We start from the raw sequence: 20,509 nt of genomic DNA, 5'->3' as shown, positions 1-20,509 counted from the left end.
TTTTAAATAGAGGGAATGCTCTGCTACTACCAAGGAAATACCAAGGTGATGTTAAGTATGAAACAAAGGTCTGAGTAACTCAGAGGTTGGCTAAAGGCTATAAAGAGCTATAGTTCTAGTCATCTGCCTGAGTAATATTCTCAATGGTAAAAGTTAGGACTGTTGACGTCAGTTTCTTCTGTGGAAGACTTCAAAATTCCTAATTCCTATGTTCATCTTCCTGTTCTGAGATGAAATAGTTCACATTTTGAGTACGTGCCAGGAAGCTTGTTTTCTGAGGCAGCTTATTTGTCTGTACAAATCCGAATGTCCGTTTGGAGCCGAGCAAGGCCAGATATTTTTCTGCTTGATTGGGCCTTTGTCAATTGATCGGATTGTTCTCTGATTGTCTTAGTTCTCTTTGAACAAACATCCCCTTTTGAATGCCGAAGGGAATATGTAAGGTAGATTAAAAATGAAAGTCTGAAGTGTAGAGGATTAAAATAATGGATATAGCATATAAGGACAGGACAAGTAAATTTATCAGACTCTCAGATAGTATATTCCTAAAGAAAATATCGATACCTTGTACAACAGTTCTCAAAAGTTCAGAAGGATTTCTGTAACAACCTGCAACGTTTTTCTTTTGGAAGAGCTTTATTCTTTGAGATTTCGTAATTTACAGTAGTGTATGAAAATGCCTAACAAGTTATAGCTGTGTCTTGTGCACTGTTGTTTTTGGTCATCTGCCGCTTGTAATTTGTGAACCAAACATTTCATGCCGATTGCTTTTTATTTAAATCATGCCTTCAGATTCTTTCATTTTCTTCCCACAGACGTGAGGCTTTCAAATAATACGACTATTGGGGCTACTCCAAGGGAACGTTTTGGGTGGGCAGTTTGCATGAGCAGAAATTACAAAATTTGGTATACAAAATCTAGACGAGACTGTGCTAATTTTGTATTGCTGTGATTTAGATTGCTTGTATGCTGTTTGCAGTAACTCTTAACTATCAGATTAGAATCTATAATTAACGCTTTCTTTTTTTTAGGTAAATAAGACTTATTATTTGAAAGTGAATGAATGTGTGGCTCATGAGCTTTCAAGAATTTCTGCAGTCTCTGCGATAGTTAAAAATGGGACCTCAGCTTAATCCTGAAGTTTCTGCTTTCTTCCTTCCACCAGACATTGTGAAAAACATTGGTTGTGGTCGTCTTGTAGTCCGCCTTGCAGCTGTGCTGCTAGAGGGACCATAAACGAGAGCCTTGCGTAGGCATGTTTATGTATAAACTTGCTCATATTTTATGGGTTGTTTGTTTTTGTACAAACAACTCACCACGAACGTTTCTAAACTCTTTGGCTCCCCTTCTGTTACAAGACCGAATATCCAAAATATACTTTAGCCTTCCTTCTGCGACGTGTCTAGACGGTTAGATTTATGCATCTGGTGGATGGAAAGGCTGTCTTGCCATACCTCTAGCTTTGGAGATTCTCATCGTTAGCAGCCTAGAGCTCAATGTCAGAACTGACACGTGAACCTCTCCTGGTTCAAATTGGAACTGAGGGTAATACATGCTAATAAATGCTTTCCAGTTTTGACATTCATGTGCAACAGTGTAAATGACACACACACTCTGCTAGCAAAATTGTACTCTCTAATCTTAGTAGTATGCATTCTTATCGGCCTTTCTGTACTGAAAATAAAGGCGTATATTTGATAGGTTGAGCTACTGTAGGACTACAGGAGTTTTGCTTCAGCCTAAAATAACCTTCCCGCTGTTTTCAGTGTAACCATTTTTTACCTTTCAGTTGCAGATTAAGTTATTTATTTGGAGTGTTTTTGAAGAGACAATGAAATAAGGAATACAATAGATACAGAATAGAATCATAGAATATCCCGAGCTGGAAGGGACCCATAAGGATCATCGAGTCCAACTCCTGCTGTGTTTATAAGAAAAAAATGTGCTTATTTTTTTATTTTGAAGGGGAACCATAATAGAGGCTACTATTTAACATGCTGTCTGATTATAGATGACTTCTTAGATTATAGGATATGAAAGGCTAGGAAGTACATTACTGAGGTTTTAAAATGTTTTCATGATGGGGGCATATTGATGCTTCTGGAAATAGTCTGGTATCTTTTTGAAGACCTGAAATTCTTTTGGAAACTGTTACTGGAGAATAAATAAGGTGCTTCTAATGAATAAAAATGAGCAGGGGACACCGATATTTCTGCTGTTTGATATATTGCTATCGTTCCTAGGGCAGGAAGAGGTTTTTGTGCTAGTGATCAAGCGATGCAACTCCCACAGGTTTGTGTTTCTGGATGCTGAAGTTTTGTAGGTGTGCTCAAAGCTCAATGTGGTGAACTTCAGGTGGTGAACCTGTGCCTGACCACTTGAAAAGTGTAAATCAAGTCTTTTGGCCGGAAGGCTCGGAGTTCCCTGTGCTTCGGGACAGGTGCTGACTGTACATCAAGGGATGTTTGCTGCTGCTTCCTTCCTCAAGACGGATTGGAAGCTCTTCCCATGTCAGGGACGAATTTTGTGTATGGCGAGTTTATGGTTTGTTGTGAAAAAGAGTTTCTCTGAACATCCGTCGTTTCCTGTTAACTTAGGATGGCTTTTCCTTGTAACTCAGAGGATCTGCAGGTGCTGGAGATAGATGGGCTTAGCAAGTTTCTGTCCTAAGGAGTTTATTTGTTGTTCAACACTCACAGTGACTGTTTTGCGAGGAGATCAGCGAGCCCAGATGTGACTGTGATGAGAAAGGAAACAAAGTAAGACAGTAACGAGTGTAATTACAGTGCCTGGGACTTGATCTGTTCTTTGTTTAAACAGTTTATCCTAATGACCTTTTTCTAGTGTGTTGCTTCGATTTAAAAAGCATATTGGACATCTAGTCCTTAAAATGGCATTTCCTGTGTAGTTCATTACTCATCAGGGTTTTGCTTTAATTCTAAGGGTTAGATCATTAATGTAGCTGAGTTTTTTAAGTTCTCACACTGCCTGAAGGAATTTCCTTTTTTTTTTTTCTTAAGCTTAGTTTAATGGGTATATTTTAAAATTTCTCTGTGAGTCATATTACAGGACAAAAGGAACCTGTATCTTTTTTTTTCAGGAGCTTGAAACTAAGGCCTTTGCTCCGGAAGCGTTAGCTAAGCCAGATTTATCCCCCACGTTGTGGATGGCTCTGTCGTATTATTGTTTTTGTAAATTTTCATAGCTGTTTTACCACTAATACTGAAGCTACTGCAGAGAACGTCCCGGAGGCACGGACTTCAGAGGTTCACGTACGGCTTTGAACTTGATGTCACAAGATCAGGGAAAGCGAAGCTGGTAGGATAAGTAAAGTCTGTCACGGTTCTGGTCTAGCTCTGGTTGGCGATTCTGTGCTCATCAGAGCTGCTTTAAATATTAAAAAAATACACGGGAAAAAGTCTAACATTACACTTCATTAGACATCAGTTAGAGATCCTGTCAGAGGGTTCACCGTAGGCCCCGTATTTGATAGGAGGGACGTATTATTACGGTTTTTAGCAGTAATATTACAAGACGTGGGGACTGGCTTCTAGCTGTGAGTTTATAAATGAGAAGCGATAGATTCCTGCATTTCTGAGGAAAACTTCCATGGGAATTCGTGATTTTAGCATTGTTATATTTAAATGAGTTAACTGCGCTACCTGGAAATGAAGAAAGGGGACCTATAAAATCGCAAGGTGTTGTTAAAAGAGTGGTAGGAATAGAGACAGAAAGACTTCCACCGAAAATAATATGTTTCTAGAACTCTTTCAGAATTCATTTCTGTGTTCTAGCATACTTTTGCTGCTCTGGAAAATTGTTTTGGCTTTCCTGAGAGACTGAGTGAGTCGGTATTAAGCAAAGATTCCCCACATGCTACAGGGCGAACTTAAAAATGAGTGTGTGAATTGAGTCATAATGTTGAATAGCTAGGAAGGTACGTGGTACTCTTGATAAATCACCTTCTTTGCCATCTGGATAAAAAAAAAATTCAGGCCTGAAGTACTGCAACCATCCCTTCGTTCAGGTAACACTGAGATGCCCAGATAAATATGAAGCATTACTCTGTTGCTTTTTCCTATCGATTACATTCCTTAAAATTATGTGGAGGTATTCCTTATTTTTCTATTCTTATTTTTCTACTGGAAAGATTTTTGTGAGGAAAAAGCAATTTCTTGGATTTAGAAATGGGAATTAAATCTCAATCTTCAAATCCTCAGTATTTAGATTATACAATTTGGACTAGACGACTTCATAAAAGACACTGTTAAACAAGCGTGTGCTCTCTGGTTCTTAAAAAATCATTAGTTTCTGAGCTAAAGACACATCCAGATGATGAAAGCTAGCTACTCACTATGGGTATTCTGTAATGACCTGTATAAAAATGACTTTAAAATATGGCTAGATGCTCAGGTTTATTAACCAACAAGTCTTTCCACTACACCTGTCTCACATTAAATTCTTGTATTTTCAAAATATCCCTCTTATTTTTTACTTGTTATTTTAAAAGCGTCCCTCTTTTAGTGCTTTGCTAGGTCAGCCTGACGGGGTGGTTCTTCCATCATCAAAATGCCCAGTACTTTAGCACAATTCTGTCCTTGCAAGGTGGATGGCTGATGAGGGGGAGTGTGTGAAGTCATTCTTTCTGTATGTGTGCAGTGTAACACCTATAAACCAGCAATCAAATGAATATCTTTGCACAGAAAGTGTGCAGAAAGTAATTTTCAACATGAAAACCTTCCTATGGGCAAGGCACTTAATGCCTCTCCAGGATGACACGGAGCTATGAGATTCTTCTTGGTAGAAATCACTTTAAATCATTTTAACGTGATCCTTGGATGGAGTCCGCTATCAAAATGTTCGCTGTGCAATTTTTATCCAATGATCTCAAAGCCAATTATAAAACTTCCTTCTAAGATCTGAAATACCACACAGTAACTTTTCTTCCTTTTGAGCAAATAGCAGTAATTTTTTAAAAAACATTTTTCTTTGTCAAAAATTAGATATGACTGAGATATTTTGAAGTGCTGAGGACAGCCACACAACATGAACATGCTTTTTGGTATATGTTAATTGGGAAAGTATGTTTTATAGGATATTTATTTTCAGTGTGTCTCATGTGGATTTAGGCACGTGTCTTGCCAGTGACACCCCTGGAAAATGGGTATTATTTCAGGGAAAACAAGGCAAAATGCAGAAGCAGAGAAATGTGAGTGTCTTCAGGACTTTTGGGAAATGAGATTACAAAAAGCTTTAGGGTACTGTTTTGCTGGCACAGCACTTCAAATTTGCAGGCAGGTCTTGGATAGATTCAGAAAAGCTGAATGATGCGTAGGTTGATGTGCTGTTGTCTTCATCAGTCTTAGGGGTTAGGGGAGACTTCCATTCCCCACCCCAAATGATTCATCTGGCGTTCTTAGTACCAATGCCTGAATGCCTTTCTGCAGCATCTCCGAGGGTCTGAGGGTTCTGTATGTGCCAAGATGTTACTGGTGAAGTGTTCTGTCTGCCTGGGAACCACCAGTTAACAAACCTGATTAAAACTAGCTTGGCCAAAAGACTTTGCTACAGTTTATATAGTTTTAGTTTCTTTCCAGAATAAATTACTGCACTGGTTTAAAAATTGTATTATGGAGGAATTGCTTAGGAAATCTGTGATGAGTTAAGGAGGAAGTTGTTGTCCTTTAAGACTTAGGACTCTATAAACCATTCGCTACAAGCGTATTTTCATGAAGCTGTCTGTTTTCAGAAAGTAAGTCACTTGCACAAATGACATTTATCATTTACTAAAAGGTGGACTTTGAAGCAGTATGCTTCTTCCAGAGAAGGTGAGAATGTGGGGAACTGGTCAAGTTGGTACATTTTTTTCTTTAAAGTTTGTGGCTGCAAAGGTTAGTTAAGTACAGCATTTAAGGGAAATCTTTACTCCAGAAAAAGCTTTCTTTTGCTCATCAGTAGAGGATGGTTTATCCAACGTTAATTTGTAGGAATTTTATGTATATCTTTTGTTAATTCACCTTTTTTTTTAAACAGGGAAAACCAGACTTGAATACAACTTTGCCCATCAGACAAACTGCATCAATTTTCAAACAACCCGTCACCAAAGTCACCAACCATCCGAGTAACAAAGTGAGATCCGATCCACAACGAGTGACGGAACAGCCACGGCAGGTAAGAATTAATCTATTTCCATTGTTACTGTGCAAAATTTGAAGCAAGCTGAAAATCAAAATATTTTCAGCTGTGCTTCGATTACAGATGAGCAATCTCGTATTGATGGTTACTTATGGAAATATGCTGTAAAAAATACAATTAAATTCCAGAAATAGGTCAGTTGATATGGAGATTTTTTTTCTTAATCCAAAACTTCAGTCAGATTTGGCAACAGAATTCCTCTTGAATTTCAGATACATGTTATATTGTCACAGTTAGACCTCAAATACAAAACTTTTTTCATGTGCAGCTTCTTAATAGAAGTTTCTGTAAAATATACAGTTGTCATCAAGAACTATTATCCCTTTTATGTAGAAGAGATTTGTGCAAAATCAATTCAAAATTATTTTAAATCCCTCTTTTTCAGTATAATACTACTACAAATGCAAAACACAGTAACTTGAACTCATCTTACACAAGTTCTCCTTTAGCTGCTTGTCTTTATATCAACGACAGATCACCTCTTCGCACAATGCTTTTTCAGTTTTGTTTTTTATGGGGAGAAGAGCAGAGAAGAAAAGGAAATCTAGTTGAAGGAATAATCGACTACATAACATAGTGTATATTGGATTTAGGCATTATTTTTAAGTCTGATGCGTATTTTTGGAGTCATAGTGTTGCTACCATCAAATTGAAGCATCTTATTCTGGCTTAGTACAGGGATGAGAAGAAAATGCAGAGGCATGTTCGCATTTTTGTACATTGGTATATCACAAACTTTTAACAACATTTCCTTTGAAACTCAGGCTGTCTCTAATATTGAACTTTCAAACATCTTGAATGCTGTTCTCGTTAGAAATAACATAAGGAATTTAGACTCTGCATCCTCTAAATTCAGGTGAGAAAGAGAAGGAAGAAATATCGAGCCGTATGGGATCATCTTGTTGAGATGTCTTTTAGCAAGATTTGAAGGCCTCAGCTAACCTCACTGTTGGTCCCGTGAAGTTCAACAGGGGCCATGTAAGTGTATCACGTTCAGATCTTAAAGATGCATAATTGCATGTGTCTATTGATTCTCTTCACGTTCTTTGGGTTTTCCTGTTAAACTACTACACTTTGTGTGTTAGGAATTGCCTTTTAGTCATGTCTGCTGAACCGGTAATAATCACTAAAAGGTATGAAAGTTACGGCACCTTTGTGGCAAGAGAAGTGGATGTTTGGCGATTCATATCTTGATGGATTTCAAATCCTCTCGTGCTTGCCTATTTCCTCCCAGTTTTCTTTCTTCCAGAATCTTCGCTTCAAATACGTCGTGAACTGAAACCATCTGGAACGCATCCCTTGTCTTTTGAGAATGACTATCCAGTAAAGACTTGCAGGATAGTTGGTTTTCAAACCCACCCAAGTAAAATCTTTGCTTCTTTAAGATAAGTTCTAACAGATGAAACTATAGCAAGATCTTCAAGAAATCACTGTCTGCTGATCACTGCGTCAGCATTTGGTTTTGATCAACATCCTTTTGCTTTGCTTGCAACAGTACATCTTCAGAAGAGGACACTTAAAATGCTATTCTTCTGTATTGACATACTTCATTTGGAAGAAATGCTAACTCTACTTGCATTGAATGTAGAATAGTTTATCTTATACATCTAATATTAAAGCAAGTCTTGAAATGTCTTACTCTTCTGCCTTTCCCCAAGCTAAAGTGCTGCCTTGAGCTATTTCGTTGTTTGTCTTGGTGACTGACGCAGGTGGGAAGCTTGGAGAAGGGAGAGAGTAGTTGGTCAGCGTTGCCTTTACGTAAAGCTTCAATGAGTTCTGAATAAAACTTCCACTAAAAAATCTGGAACAAAGCGATTTAGTGTAGATATTATGCTGTCAATTACTGGAGAATCTTAAGCAAATTGCCAGACTCCATAAGCAATTCCATAAGCAATTTCCAGTGATCTGGTTTCTTTACACACAGATTTCCATCGCACATTTATCAATATTTCTTTGGGTATTGGTAACTGAAGGTATGTAAATATACGGACATGCACATCTTGTTTGAAAGCATCAAGAAGTTCATTCAGTTTTACTTACTAGTTTTACTTACTAGCTGGATTGTAAATACTAGGAGATATGGTCTTTGCTTGGTTTTCAAAAAGCAAGGGTTCTTTTTTTTGATGTGATCAGTTGAGATAAAATAGAAGAGCCGGGGTGAGGAGTGAAGTTGCTGGAAAACTTTATTCTTAGTAAAAAGAATAAAAAAAAAATAAAAGAAATAAAAAAGAAATAGAAAAGAATAAAACCGGCACCTTGGAGCACTTGAGATACAGTTGTCAGATAAATGCGTCCTTGAGTTCTCTTCCAGATAAAAACTATATTTTCCTGTTATAAATGATCCTTACGTGCATCACTGCCTCCTCCTTCTCTTATATTTTGGCGTGTAAACCTCCCTGTACATAGACATTAAATCAGTGGTGGATACTTGAATGCTGAAGCACTGACTATTGCCTACTTGTATGTAAAGCTTATTCAGTTCCCATTTCCAGTGTCATTCCTCCCTTGTTTCTTCAATTCTTGGCCCAAATCCCTTAAGGGGTTCTTGCTTCTGCATTTCTAGATACACATCTCTAAAAGCCTCACTTGGCTTGTATCTGTTGTATCTCCCTTTTGAAAAGACAGCCTAACCAGAGTTCCCTGAAGATTCTCTTTGGCCTTCCTCCTTATGTAGAGATGAAAATAAACGAGCATTGTAGTTCCTTTGGCAGTCAGGAGTCTTCTTGTGACCTGGGAGCGAAAAGACATGGTTATTAGTGTTGGCAGGGATGACGTTTGGCAGCGCCTCTTCTTTAAGCAGTAAACCCTGTGGTAGTTCCTGGAAAGATAACAGTTTGCCTGGGATCTGGGTGTAGGTAAAGCTGTCAATTAGAGCAAAGGATCTGTGGCACTGCTGGTTCCATATATTCAGCGCGATGTTTAGTTGCACACAAATAACGTCACAGGGTTGTCTAAGACTTTTTCAAGCAACTGCTCTGCAAGACAGCGTCTTAAAGGCTTTCAAAGCCTTGAAGGTTCTATAGATTACTGATCATCAGAGTGGAGAACTTCATCCGAGGAGTGGCAATACTCTGGAGAATCCTGGAAGTACTCGAGTTGTGTGTGCATGTATTTCGTCAAGGGTCTTCTGATACGCACAAGACTTCTCCGCTTAAGTCTTTTTCCTCTAAGTGGTCTCTGTTCTAACACCAGTACCAGGCAATTCATGGAGATTTCTCGGATTTTTTTGCATCTAATCAAATGATCAGAAAATCTGTTAAGTTCATAAATAGCAAATCTAGGAGCCTTAATTGCAATTTCCTTCAAAGCACTTTCACATCTCTTTTTGAAGCATCATCCTGCTCAAATATATTTTAGTTTTCCCTAAGCTTACTTAGGATACGTTTCCTTAGTATTTCTGTGGGTTTGTTTTTTTTTCCTTTGCAGAGTCCACAAATAAGCCAGTATAAGAAAAAGAACCCTGTAAGATTTCTAGTGGGTCCTGCAAAGGAAAAAAAATAAATTGTTTTAGCCTCCTAAACGTTGTCAGTCTTGCTGCTTCAAAGTTTCAAAAAGATATGATATATTCTTGATAAATTTCAGAGTAATGGTTTGGATTTTAAAAAGTCAGATTGCCATTGCTGAAACTGAGCATGGAGGTAATGATGAATCAAAAAATCATGCAGCTGTATCTGTCGTGTTCATCTTAGATGATGGTGAGCACTGTCTTAAAATCACATTTTCTTCCTCCCTCCTTTATGGCAAAAAGGACTCTAGGTGTAGCAATACTTCAGGACACATTAGACTTCAGGACACATTCGTCATCCACTTTTGTATCTGGATTTGAGTATTCCTCAGTGGGGAGCGGAGCAAGTCGTGTGGTTATTTGAACCTATTATAGGTAGCAAATCTTTTATGTAATCACTTAAACTTGAGTTACTTGCCTGTCAAGTGTTCTGTACTTAATCGGATCAAATGGAGCGGTGCTCCAAATCAGACTTCTTTTCACAGACACAGGTCTGTGTCCTGTGTAGAGCACTTAACATCATCTTTGTGTTTTAGAGCTCCTTGGTTCACGTTGTTCCACGCTTACCGGCCTTTTTCAGAGTAAACACCAAGCTCACTTATTTCACTCTCCAAACGTGTAACATACCTGAGGTATTGAGTTGAGTGAGCTCAGACTCCTGAGGACTTGATTAATCACTTGTTAATTCTGCTGTATACTGTTGACCGTGGTGATAGAGAGAACTTGAAACCACACTAGTAAAATAAACTAATTTAAGTGGTGATTACAAAACTGAATTTGCAAAAGGTTCAACTCTATCTTCCTGATACATTTGGCTAAAAAATAAATCCATGAACATGCATCAAATGTCTAAAACACATCCAGCCTCCTCTTTGAAGCTTGTTTCAAGAAGAGCAAGTAATCAGTTAATACTGTGTGATCTGATTCCTCTAGTTCTATGGCAGATAGCCACCTTTAAAAACCACCCGAGGATAAACCTGACAGTATTCACTTCCTAAAACCACCTGAGGACAAACCTGTTGTATTTGCTTATAAAATAATCTGTCTTCAGGCCAAAAGTTCTCTTCACAATTGATTTGAAAGTCTATTTTATACGTAGTATACTTTGTAGATACTTGCAGTGGATTGTATTGCAATGAATTATTGAATAAGATGATAGATCACAAGCTAAATCCGACCATAGTCATTTTTTTGCAGAAGATATATGCAGCCTCAAAAGCCTAATTTACTAGAAAAATTGCAGGATGTCAAATAGATGTAATTTTATTTCCTGCGGCTGAACTTAAAAGATTAGAATCCAAAATTAGATTGGGTTGGAAAACTTAAGCTTGTTGGTTGATATCTATTAGAGTTATCAAAAAGAGGGATGGAAGGAACCTGATGAGATTAAGTTCCACCTCCCTCTCCCAAGCAAGTTGAGAAACACTGATATTTTGTTTGGCAGTTATGGGTGTAGGAGAGCCGAGCAACTCACAGGGTATAAAAAGATGAAAGAAGTTTTCTAGCTTTCTGGAGGAGTTCTCATTCATTTAAAAATCTTCCACAGACACTTTGAAAAGCCCTCTTTATAATCGTATTTCCTCATTTCATTGCTTGCAATATCATTGAGTTGAGCAGTTTCCCAAGTGATAACTTGGGGTGTTCTGGCCTCAATTAGCCATTAAAGTAGACGTTAAAACGTAACAAAATTGCATGCTTGGGTCCTCAGTGCAGCCCAAACGTGTTGACTGGATTTTGTAGACGTAGTTCTGTCAATGAAGTAAGGTTTTAATCAGCTTGCTCACCAGGTCATAACGCATCTGCAGGCGGCGTGGAAATGAATCTGGTTCCTGGGAGCTGGGGAGGTGCCAAGCCAGCTACCTGGAATTGGGACCGTGCTGTTAAACTTGCTGTTCTTCGCAGCTGTGAAGTAGATGTTAGCCTTTTCTGAGTACCGGTGCACGTTAGTAGATACTTGTAGCTGTCTAAATGGAAGAAACCAAGTCAATCAACTGAAACTATGGAATAAATACAAGCTCTGAACTCACCAGCGTCAGAATCAGTCTTGCCTTCTTTGTGTTCAGTTGATACCTCCTCTGTTGACATCTATGGAATTTTTAATACCACAAATAGTAAGTTGCAGGTGATACTTGAGGTTCTTGGTTGACTTGTGTATAAATCAGCCACCCTCCAAGAATGTTTGAATGCTAAGAATGTACGTGCTTTTCTTTTAAAAACAGCAGAATTGGAGTGTGTCCTTTCCAGCAAGGTTTTCTTGCAGGCTTCCATTGCTTGAGCAACTGCAAAGTAGACTTTTATACATTTAACTAAAAGGAGCTGCTTGTATTTGGTGGCTCTTGTAATAGAGAGGCAAATCTATCATTTCTTTGTTTTCTGAATGAGAAATAATAGTTACTTAGGAGATGATGTTTTTACAAAGCTTACAGGTTAGCTGATGGCTAGCCATTAATCACAAATAGCTTTTCTTGGAAAAGAAACAATTGTGGAGGAAGCAATATTTTATAATTCTCCAAACAAAGGACTTCAGCGGCACATCTGCAGTGCGGGGCTACCATTGTCGGGTCTCAGAAAAAACAAGGAAGCGAAAATGCCGCTCCGCCCTGGGGACCTTGGCATGGCGTTCCCATGCTGCCTCTTCTATCAGAAGAAAACAGAGTTGCCCTCGAGATAGTAAGTTTGGGCGATAAGGGATACATTTCTCGCTCTGCAGGATGTTGTTGCGTAAGAGGTCACTTTTGGCATAAGGCGTACTGACTAATTTCCTGGGAAATGGGTCGCTTGGCTGCTGGCTCCGTCTGAACCCAGAACGCTCAAGCATCGGTAAATGAAGGGCCTGGGTTTTAGGCACTTTTCAGTGTGTGTTTCCTAACGGCCAGACTTCAGGCGAAACTGAAATGGGGCCATTTTTCATCCTCCAACAGGACGAATACCCCTAAGTGACTGATGGATGCTCGGAATGGTTATTCATTCTGCATTAGTAATGAAATATCGCGCCGTAAGAATGATGAATCTTTAAATCCGGTTCTTTTCTCATTCCTTCCTTATCCTGCCCCCATCAGGATTCTCATTACTGCCTAACAGGGTCATGTTTGCTAATGCCTCTCTCCTGGAGGCACGGATCTCGCTTTTCTGGCTGCGCTGGTGCAGCCTCAGCAGGCGGCCGAGGACTGGAGCGGATCAGCCTGCCCCGCTCAGCGGGGATCGCGGTGCTCCCCGGGGCGCTCGGGCTGAGAAAAGCCCCGAAGCCAGGCAGCACACTTGGTCCCGAAGGCTGCCTCTAACTGCGAGACGGCGGCAGGCTGTTACAAAGAAGGTGGCCTCTGCTTGGGGCGGGGCACAGCGTGTGTGAACTTGAGGCTTCTTTTCTCTTTGGGGGTTCCCCGTCTCCATAACGCTGAGAGAGTCGCAGGTTAAATAATGTAAACTATTTTTAGGGCTGTAACTTAAGAGGCAGACGCTCCGCGCATCGAGCCCCGCGGGATCTTTTTCAGTCACGTGAGCGTGCACTTCCGTAGCTGGAGAATATTGCGTCTTCGTCTTGTAAGTGAAGCAACCGAAGCTTTCTGAGTTCCTAGAGACTTCAAGATGCCAAGCTAATCCAGTGATGAAATACTGAATCGATCGGGTTTCACTGTGACTTCACTTTTATGAATGCCAACGCTCGTTTTAGAGTTTAGCTAGTTTTAGACAGTCTTAAGGCACTGCCACGCCATCCACAAAGCAGTAAGGACTGCTACGAGACCTCTAGAGTGCTTTCCTGGGGTGAGGACTTAGTGGTAAACAGTAGGAGTGAAGGACTGGAGGTACTAAATACTTAAAAATTTAAAAGGAAATCAAAGGGATGTCTTGATGTAGCTAAAAACTGGGTTAGAATGGTGAAAAACTAATACAAGTGAGGAGTCAGTTTACAGGAAGCGTTTTAAGCGCTTCTAGTAAAATGACATGAGTGGCAAATGGTATTTTCAAAAAGCTGTCGAGTCAGAGACGCCAAGAACGTGTGAAATATTGCAGTCAGAGTCTGCAAAACAGAATGTGACATCTGAGAGCCCTGTCTTAAACTGAGGCTCCTGGCTCTTGACTACAACAAGGAATTTCCTCGGAATTAGGATAACTGCATGTCTGATTCTGTCTCAGGTGTTGAAGGCATGAAAAAAGTAGGTTCATAGCCTGCGGAAAAATCAAAACTATTTTGGAATGCCCTTTCCACGGGAACTTGCATAGCTACGTTCTGCGTGGTTGGACTTGATGATCTCGAAGGTGTTTTCCAGCCTTAATGATTCTCTGATTCTCCCTTTCCTTGTTAAGCCTGGCTTCCTGTGGAATGGAAATCAGCTTTTTAACTAGCTTCCTTCACTGCCTTGCTAGATAGAGAACTTTTCCTAAATAATAGGCATGGCCAGTCTGCAGCCCAGAGCTTCAGCATGTATCTTCAGACAGGTAAGGTAGGAGCGAAGAAGGAAATCCGTATCATTAAAAAAACCTCCCTTAGATCGAGAAATGAGAAATGGAAGCATGTTCCCAGCTAACAAACTAAACAATGGAAAGGAAAGAGAATGTGACTTTAGTTCGTGTACCTTCCTAAAAGTGAAAAGATTTGATCCTGTTTCTAGAAAAGAGATACCTACACAGCAACGGAAAGGGCCAGGTCATCAAGCCAGCGTAGGTTTGAGGGGGTGCAGCTACTGATCAGCTTTATTTGGTGATCTGCGCTGCTGTAATGTGCAGCGTCGCACGGATCTCCGGCAGCAGATAGGATGTTAACTTCTCCATAGCTTTGTAAGCTGTGAGGTGGCGTCCGTCTTGTATGTTGTTCTGATGCTCCTTTGATTATGAGCACAGTTGATTTCCGTGAGCTGATTTATTTCGAATTCTAATGGGGATCTCGTTTTCTTTTTGCAGCTTTTCTGGGAGAAGAGGCTACAAGGCCTCAGCGCGTCGGATGTCAGTGAACAAATCATAAAATCCATGGAGCTCCCTAAGGGTCTTCAAGGTACTGTGCTCACTCAACTGCTGTTGCTTCAGATTCACAAAGTAGTTTGTGCTTAAAAGGGACAGACTTTTTGATGCTCTTAACGAGCGTTTCAGTTTCCCGTCAGATTTAGTAAACTTCAGACTGTAAATGTGCTTCCTAACAAAATACCTCAATCTCCAAAACTCTCTTTATTTTTAGCAGTTCATGTAAACCACGCTGCAGAACTGTACTCTCACTGGTGAAAGTTGATCTAAAATATGATCAAATCACTGGTCAGAATTAATAACTTTGTTCCACTGCCTAGGAGATCTTCACGGGAATTTGGGGGCTGTAAAAATCTTTACTGTGTATTTTTCAGAATTAATTTAACACCTTGCAGGATTAAAGCAGAGACTGTGCTGGTGTGGATTATCATCATGAAGTTGCGGATAAACTGTTTCAGTACGTGACTGATAAATTTATGATGTGATCAGCTTTATTAAAAAAATTCATGATGTCGTAATTGCTATTGCAGGGAAAAAATCCAGCCAATTTTAGCAGTGAGCTGCCTTGTGAAATGCTAACTTTTATTGAAACAACTGTGTTACTGCAAAGCTGTTTTTTAAGAACTTGTGTTTAACTTTTTAGATTATACGGCCGTGTATCCAGTGGAAATCATATCATTGGTGTACGTAACCCTACAAACTGAGAGGAGCTCTGCCTCTGAAAGCTGCACGTGAAATGTGAATGGTAACTCTTTGGTTATCCTTATTTTAGGAGTCGGCCCGGGTAACAACGACGATACCTTGTTGTCGGCTGTTGCCAGCGCTTTGCACACCAGTTCGGCACCTATCACGGGACAGCTCTCCGCAGCTGTGGAGAAGAACCCAGCCGTCTGGCTCAATACATCTCAACCCCTCTGCAAAGCTTTCATAGTCACAGATGATGACATTAGGTGAGTTTTATGAAGTCTTCAAGGAAATGAAAAGCAAGCTTGATTAAACTAGATTCCTGGCCTGGGCATGAGGGAAGACGAGCACGAACATGTTTCTTGTACATACAGATTAGTTCATTAACTAGAAAAAAATGAAATCTTCGGTTTTTTTCTTTTCGTGGTGAAAATATTAATATAAAATATTCAGTAAGAAATGAGTCACAAGCCACATTTTCTTTCCCAAGAGTATGCTCTAACCATTAAGCTATAGTTCAATAGATCAATATTGGCTTTCTCCCTTCCCATTTCTGGTTTGGTCAAGTTAATTTTTTGATCTCAGTTAAAAATGAGTGTTTCAAAAAGGGAAAAATAAAGAATATTATAACATATAACTTTGTGGCTAATGCACTCTCTTGAAATGGGAGATTCGGATATGATAGAAAGATCCATCTACTCGTACGGGCAATTTTCTTTTTGTTAGCTGCACTGTTAATTTTCAAAGATCTGCACCCAGAGGGTGGTCAGGCACTGGGACAGGCTCCCCAGGGATGTGGGCAGAGCCCCGAGCCTGCCGGAGCTCAAGGAGCATTTGGACATCGCCCTCAGACACGGGGTTTGGTTTTCGGGTGATCCTGCGCGGAGCCAGGAGGTGGACTCCATGCTCCTTGTGGGTCCCTTCCAACTTGGGACGTTCTGTGATTCTCTAAAAATAGCTGCCAGCTTGAATCGTGTTTAATTTGAAGTATTCCTGGTCATATAGTGATGATAAATCTCTTTCATAATCAGAGTAAAATGCAAAATTTCATCTTTCGGTCCAGCAAACATTTTAAGTATCCTCTTTGTAAATGCATGAGTAAGAATCAACCACACTTCCATATCAGTAGAGATAAGCACTTAACATTTTTCAGCTGTGGGATATAGCTTCTGAATAGTTCCAGGCTTCTAAATGCTAATCCTGTGCAAGGTAAGGGTGTAAAATGAGCATGGTGTGGTTCCCAGGGGTGTTTGCATCTCAGTCTTGGTCTCCTTAGGCAGGCTTTTGGAATTCCCTGTAAACTGTCTTCTCCCATACAGAGTCTGAGATCATTTATCTTGAGATTGCTGATTCACAGCTTGTTTGTAGCTTTTTTCCTGACCAGCACATCATTTTATTCTTCTTTGCAGCTGCGCTATTGAGTTATCTCCATTTCTGGAAAAGGCTCGGAGTGACATCCTTGCGTCTCTATTAGATAAAAGCTTTAACTAGTTCTCTTCTTTTGGGGTGGACTGGGGAATGGTATCTTCTGAAAGAAACAGAGGGATTGCTTTTCTAGTTTCTGAAAATCCTACCTTTTGGTTTTCAAGAGCCTTTTCTCTTGCTCAGTCTAGGTTCTCTGCTGAATGAGTGGTGTCACCCAGTAGCTTTCGTTCCTGAGATTTCTCAGACATCTTGACAAATGGCCTTTTGAAATTGCATGTTAATAGGACTTCTGCTTTTTCCTGTAAGCAGCCATAACCTGCTAAATTCACCAGAGCATAGCAATAAATGAAGTATGTCTGGCAGCGTCACGCTCTGCACAGTCGTGGGTAAGAAAAATTACCTGTTAATCTGTCCAAAAGCCAAGTGGCATTTAACATCAGACGGGAATGGAGAGCAATTCAAATTTAGGGCTCTCCAAGTTGGCTTAGCTTGGAGCTAAGTACGTCATCTTCTTCAGCTATGTGAACCTTGATCCAGGCTAGTCAGCTGGAGCTTGGTACCTCACAATATTCCTCGATGCCCTGCACAAATCTTACTTTGTGCGGCAGACCAAAGCCACGAGAACTATAAAGTGCCAAAGGGAGGAAATGAGAGGATGCTGTAACAGTCTGAACTCTCCCTCAGGAATAAGAAACTTGTAACGATCGCACCCTTCGGTGTTGCAGAGAGGTAAAAACCTAAATAACCCGTTTAAGCAATGACGTAAACTTTCTGACCCCATTTCTAATGATGAGTTTAATACGGAGCATGTCAGGAAACTAGGCAGCCGAGAATTTCTGTCATTGCTGTTTAGACTTGCTGTGTCAGCAGTGGTTAATTTCTGCTGAGAGGGGAGGAGAAAAGATCTTTTTGAAGTGATGTGTTGGAAAGTTGTGTGTGGGGGGAGGCAGCAGATGCCCCTAAACCTGAATTTAATATAATCTGGCAAATGCTGTCAACATTTGAGTGAGTAATTCTCCTTTCAGCACTGCATCTCAGATCCTGGTTAGTGGAAGACTTCTGGAAACCTGCTGCTGAAAAGCTCCGGAGGATGTTTTACCCAAAAATAGGGTACATGTTACTGTAAGCACTTACATGGTGATGGTTCTTAATTAGACTCTTTCCAAAAAAAACACTGCACTTCAGTGTGCTGGAGGATCAGGGGAGAAGGTGAGTTCTTTCTCCTGATACGCAGGGAGGAGGAACTGGTGTTCGGTCAGGAACAGGTTGGTTCTGTGCATTTTGTCCCATTGAATGTGACCCCAATCCAAAATGTAAAGACAGGTTTGTGTTCCGCAGCTAAATGCTATTTACTAGAGCTATTACAATTTTTTTCTGTTTTAGTGACAGAGTACCTGTTTCAGTGCCAGCACGTAAGGAATTCAATCAAATGGAGCCTCGATAGGTTTAACGACATAGCAAAGCAGGAGGAGAAATCATCAGGGAGGCTGGCACAATACCACGGTTTGATTGCAGGCAGCGATGTCGAATCACGTGTGTCTTTAAAGCATGCATTCTTCTCAGCGCCCACCACGAAGTGATGTACGCAAGCAGTGCGGACAAAGAAAATCATTCTGAGCACTAAAGAAATCGTCTGAATGCGACTTTATACGCTGTCCTGTTGCATAAAGCAGTTTTCCACTGAGAATACGGTCGGAATTTGAATGAGGGTCTTATGAATTTCGGTGTTAGGAGGAGCGTAGCTTTACTGCTCGCTTGCTTTTGAAGACAATAGCACGACTACTGTAGGATGAGGATTGTGCCTTGGCAGGAGGAAGGCTGAAAAGAGCATGTGGCCGGGGAGCTGCTTAGCGCAGATAGTCTGAGCCTTAGTGTTTTACTTAAAGATGAGCACTTCTTCTCAGTAGCACGTTTTTTTTTTGCTGTTGGTTCTTAAGTGTTTGCTCTTGGTGGCTCCTGCGCTTTAAAAGTAATACCGCTTGTGTAAACAGAGCTGGGTTTTTAATACTTAAACCTATTTGCTAGAAGAGCAGCCTGCTCAGGACTGGAAGCGCTGCGAGCTGTTTTATGGTTATTGCTGCCAGGGAGATCAAATAGCTGGCTGACAAGTTGGAAATGAGGTAACTTGGGAAAGCGCTGTCTTCACCTGACTTTGGGAGGTGAGGAAGGCCTGCAAGGGGGAAGAAGAATCTCAGGAGGAGGCCACGTGCCCTGTTAATAGGGAACCTGGGCCCTTAATAACAGCAGCTGGTCCAGTATGCAGGCAATCAGCTGTCGCTTCTGTGTCTCGTGAGAGTTAAATACCACTGACATTAGGTCTGAGGTGGTAAGAAGGAAACTTTTTTTTTGTTTTGATTATATTTCATCTTATTTTTGGTCTCGGGATCGCTTTCATTCAATTAACAAATACTAAAGTTGCTATTGTGTTTTATTTCTCCTTTGTCACACAGGTTATAAGGCATCTTTGGTTCGGTTCTTTGCCCAGGGGTTTGAAATATCACTGTCAAGGCACTGAAAGTTAACAGCTCTGGGAGACAGCGAGCTGTCTGTGGAGGATAGAAAACAAGGATAGGAAACAGCTGGAAGACAGAAAACAATTTCTGTACCGAGCTGCTAGTTTGTTCTTGACTTCCTTTTGCTATCTCTGAGCAGACAGCCTCCTCCGAAGTACTCAGGGAGTGCTGGCAGTAGCTGCAGCTGTAGGACTGAACAGCTTTAGAGGCTGGTGCTCCTGAGAGGCTTCTGGCTTGTGCAGCACGCTAGATATCACTCCTGCTCTTCTAAGATTTGATGTTCTTCCTATCTGTCCTGCCATCCTAAATAGCTGCAGGGTGTTTGCGGCACTCTGACAAATGTTTTCCTGTGCTGACTGTGCCTGTTTCTGATGAGTTCTGGTCATTTTTAAACATATTTTTTATTTTTAGAAAACGTAGCTTGATAGAACAGGTGTATTTTCGAGTTTTAAAAAAATTGTTCTTTTGCAAAAGTTGTGTGCTCTTGGGAAAACTTCAGAAGAGGACTCCTTGTTTTCAGGTAACACAGGAAAGCTACATTTTACCTTCCAAACTAACTATTGACTCAAAATGCCGTAAATTTTCATAGACATCTGAGGTAAGATGTTTGAAATAGCTCAACAGGGAAACAAACATTTGTTGCTGCTGCCCAAAATGCATCAGTGACTAGTAGATAATACTTGAACGTGAAGGTAATATATTAAAGAACTAGTCAATGTGGGTTAAAAAAACAGTCCTGAGTCATTGTTTATCCACGTAGCATGTTCCCAGGCTGATATTATACTTGAAGGATTGACATCTCTGCCCCTTCTTCCCTTCTCTCCTTTCAGAAAACAAGAAGAGCGGGTGCAACAAGTGCGTAAAAAACTGGAGGAAGCACTAATGGCAGACATTTTGTCACGGGCGGCTGATACGACAAAAGATATAGAGGTAGAAATGGATAATGGAGATGAAGCATAAAAAGAAATCAGGTGAGTCAGGCCTCCAGGAGGCACGCTCAGATTTCCCTATCTCATCCGCCGGCGATCACTCGGCAGTCATGAGGTAGACGGCAGCGTATCACGCGGCCCGACGTTCTCCCAGCGCATTTGTTAGCTGACGTGCACCACATCAGCAGGGCAGTTTTGCATATTTAGAGATGAATATCCTCACGTTAATGCTACACAGGTCACTGGGGGAGGAAGAAAGTGGCTTTCATCCTTTAGGGTAAAAGCCCAGTCTCTGGAAACCA

General features: G+C 40.6%; 1 protein-coding gene across 1 annotated transcript in view; it reads left to right on the top strand.

Annotated features, from left to right (window-relative positions):
- The window catches only part of MBD2 (methyl-CpG binding domain protein 2), a 32,789-nt gene that overhangs the window by 10,599 nt on the left and 1,681 nt on the right, over positions 1 to 20,509 (top strand). Inside the window, exons 3-6 of the mRNA XM_066988999.1 lie at positions 6,034 to 6,171; positions 14,600 to 14,690; positions 15,429 to 15,606; positions 20,109 to 20,249. Of these exons, the coding sequence (XP_066845100.1) occupies positions 6,034 to 6,171; positions 14,600 to 14,690; positions 15,429 to 15,606; positions 20,109 to 20,238 (537 nt within the window). The 3' untranslated portion in view covers positions 20,239 to 20,249. The remainder of the gene's footprint in view (positions 1 to 6,033; positions 6,172 to 14,599; positions 14,691 to 15,428; positions 15,607 to 20,108; positions 20,250 to 20,509) is intronic.

Source organism: Anser cygnoides, chromosome Z, assembly GCF_040182565.1.
Source record: "Anser cygnoides isolate HZ-2024a breed goose chromosome Z, Taihu_goose_T2T_genome, whole genome shotgun sequence".
Taxonomy (NCBI): Eukaryota; Metazoa; Chordata; class Aves; order Anseriformes; family Anatidae; genus Anser; species Anser cygnoides.
This window is presented reverse-complemented; position numbering and strand designations above follow the sequence as displayed.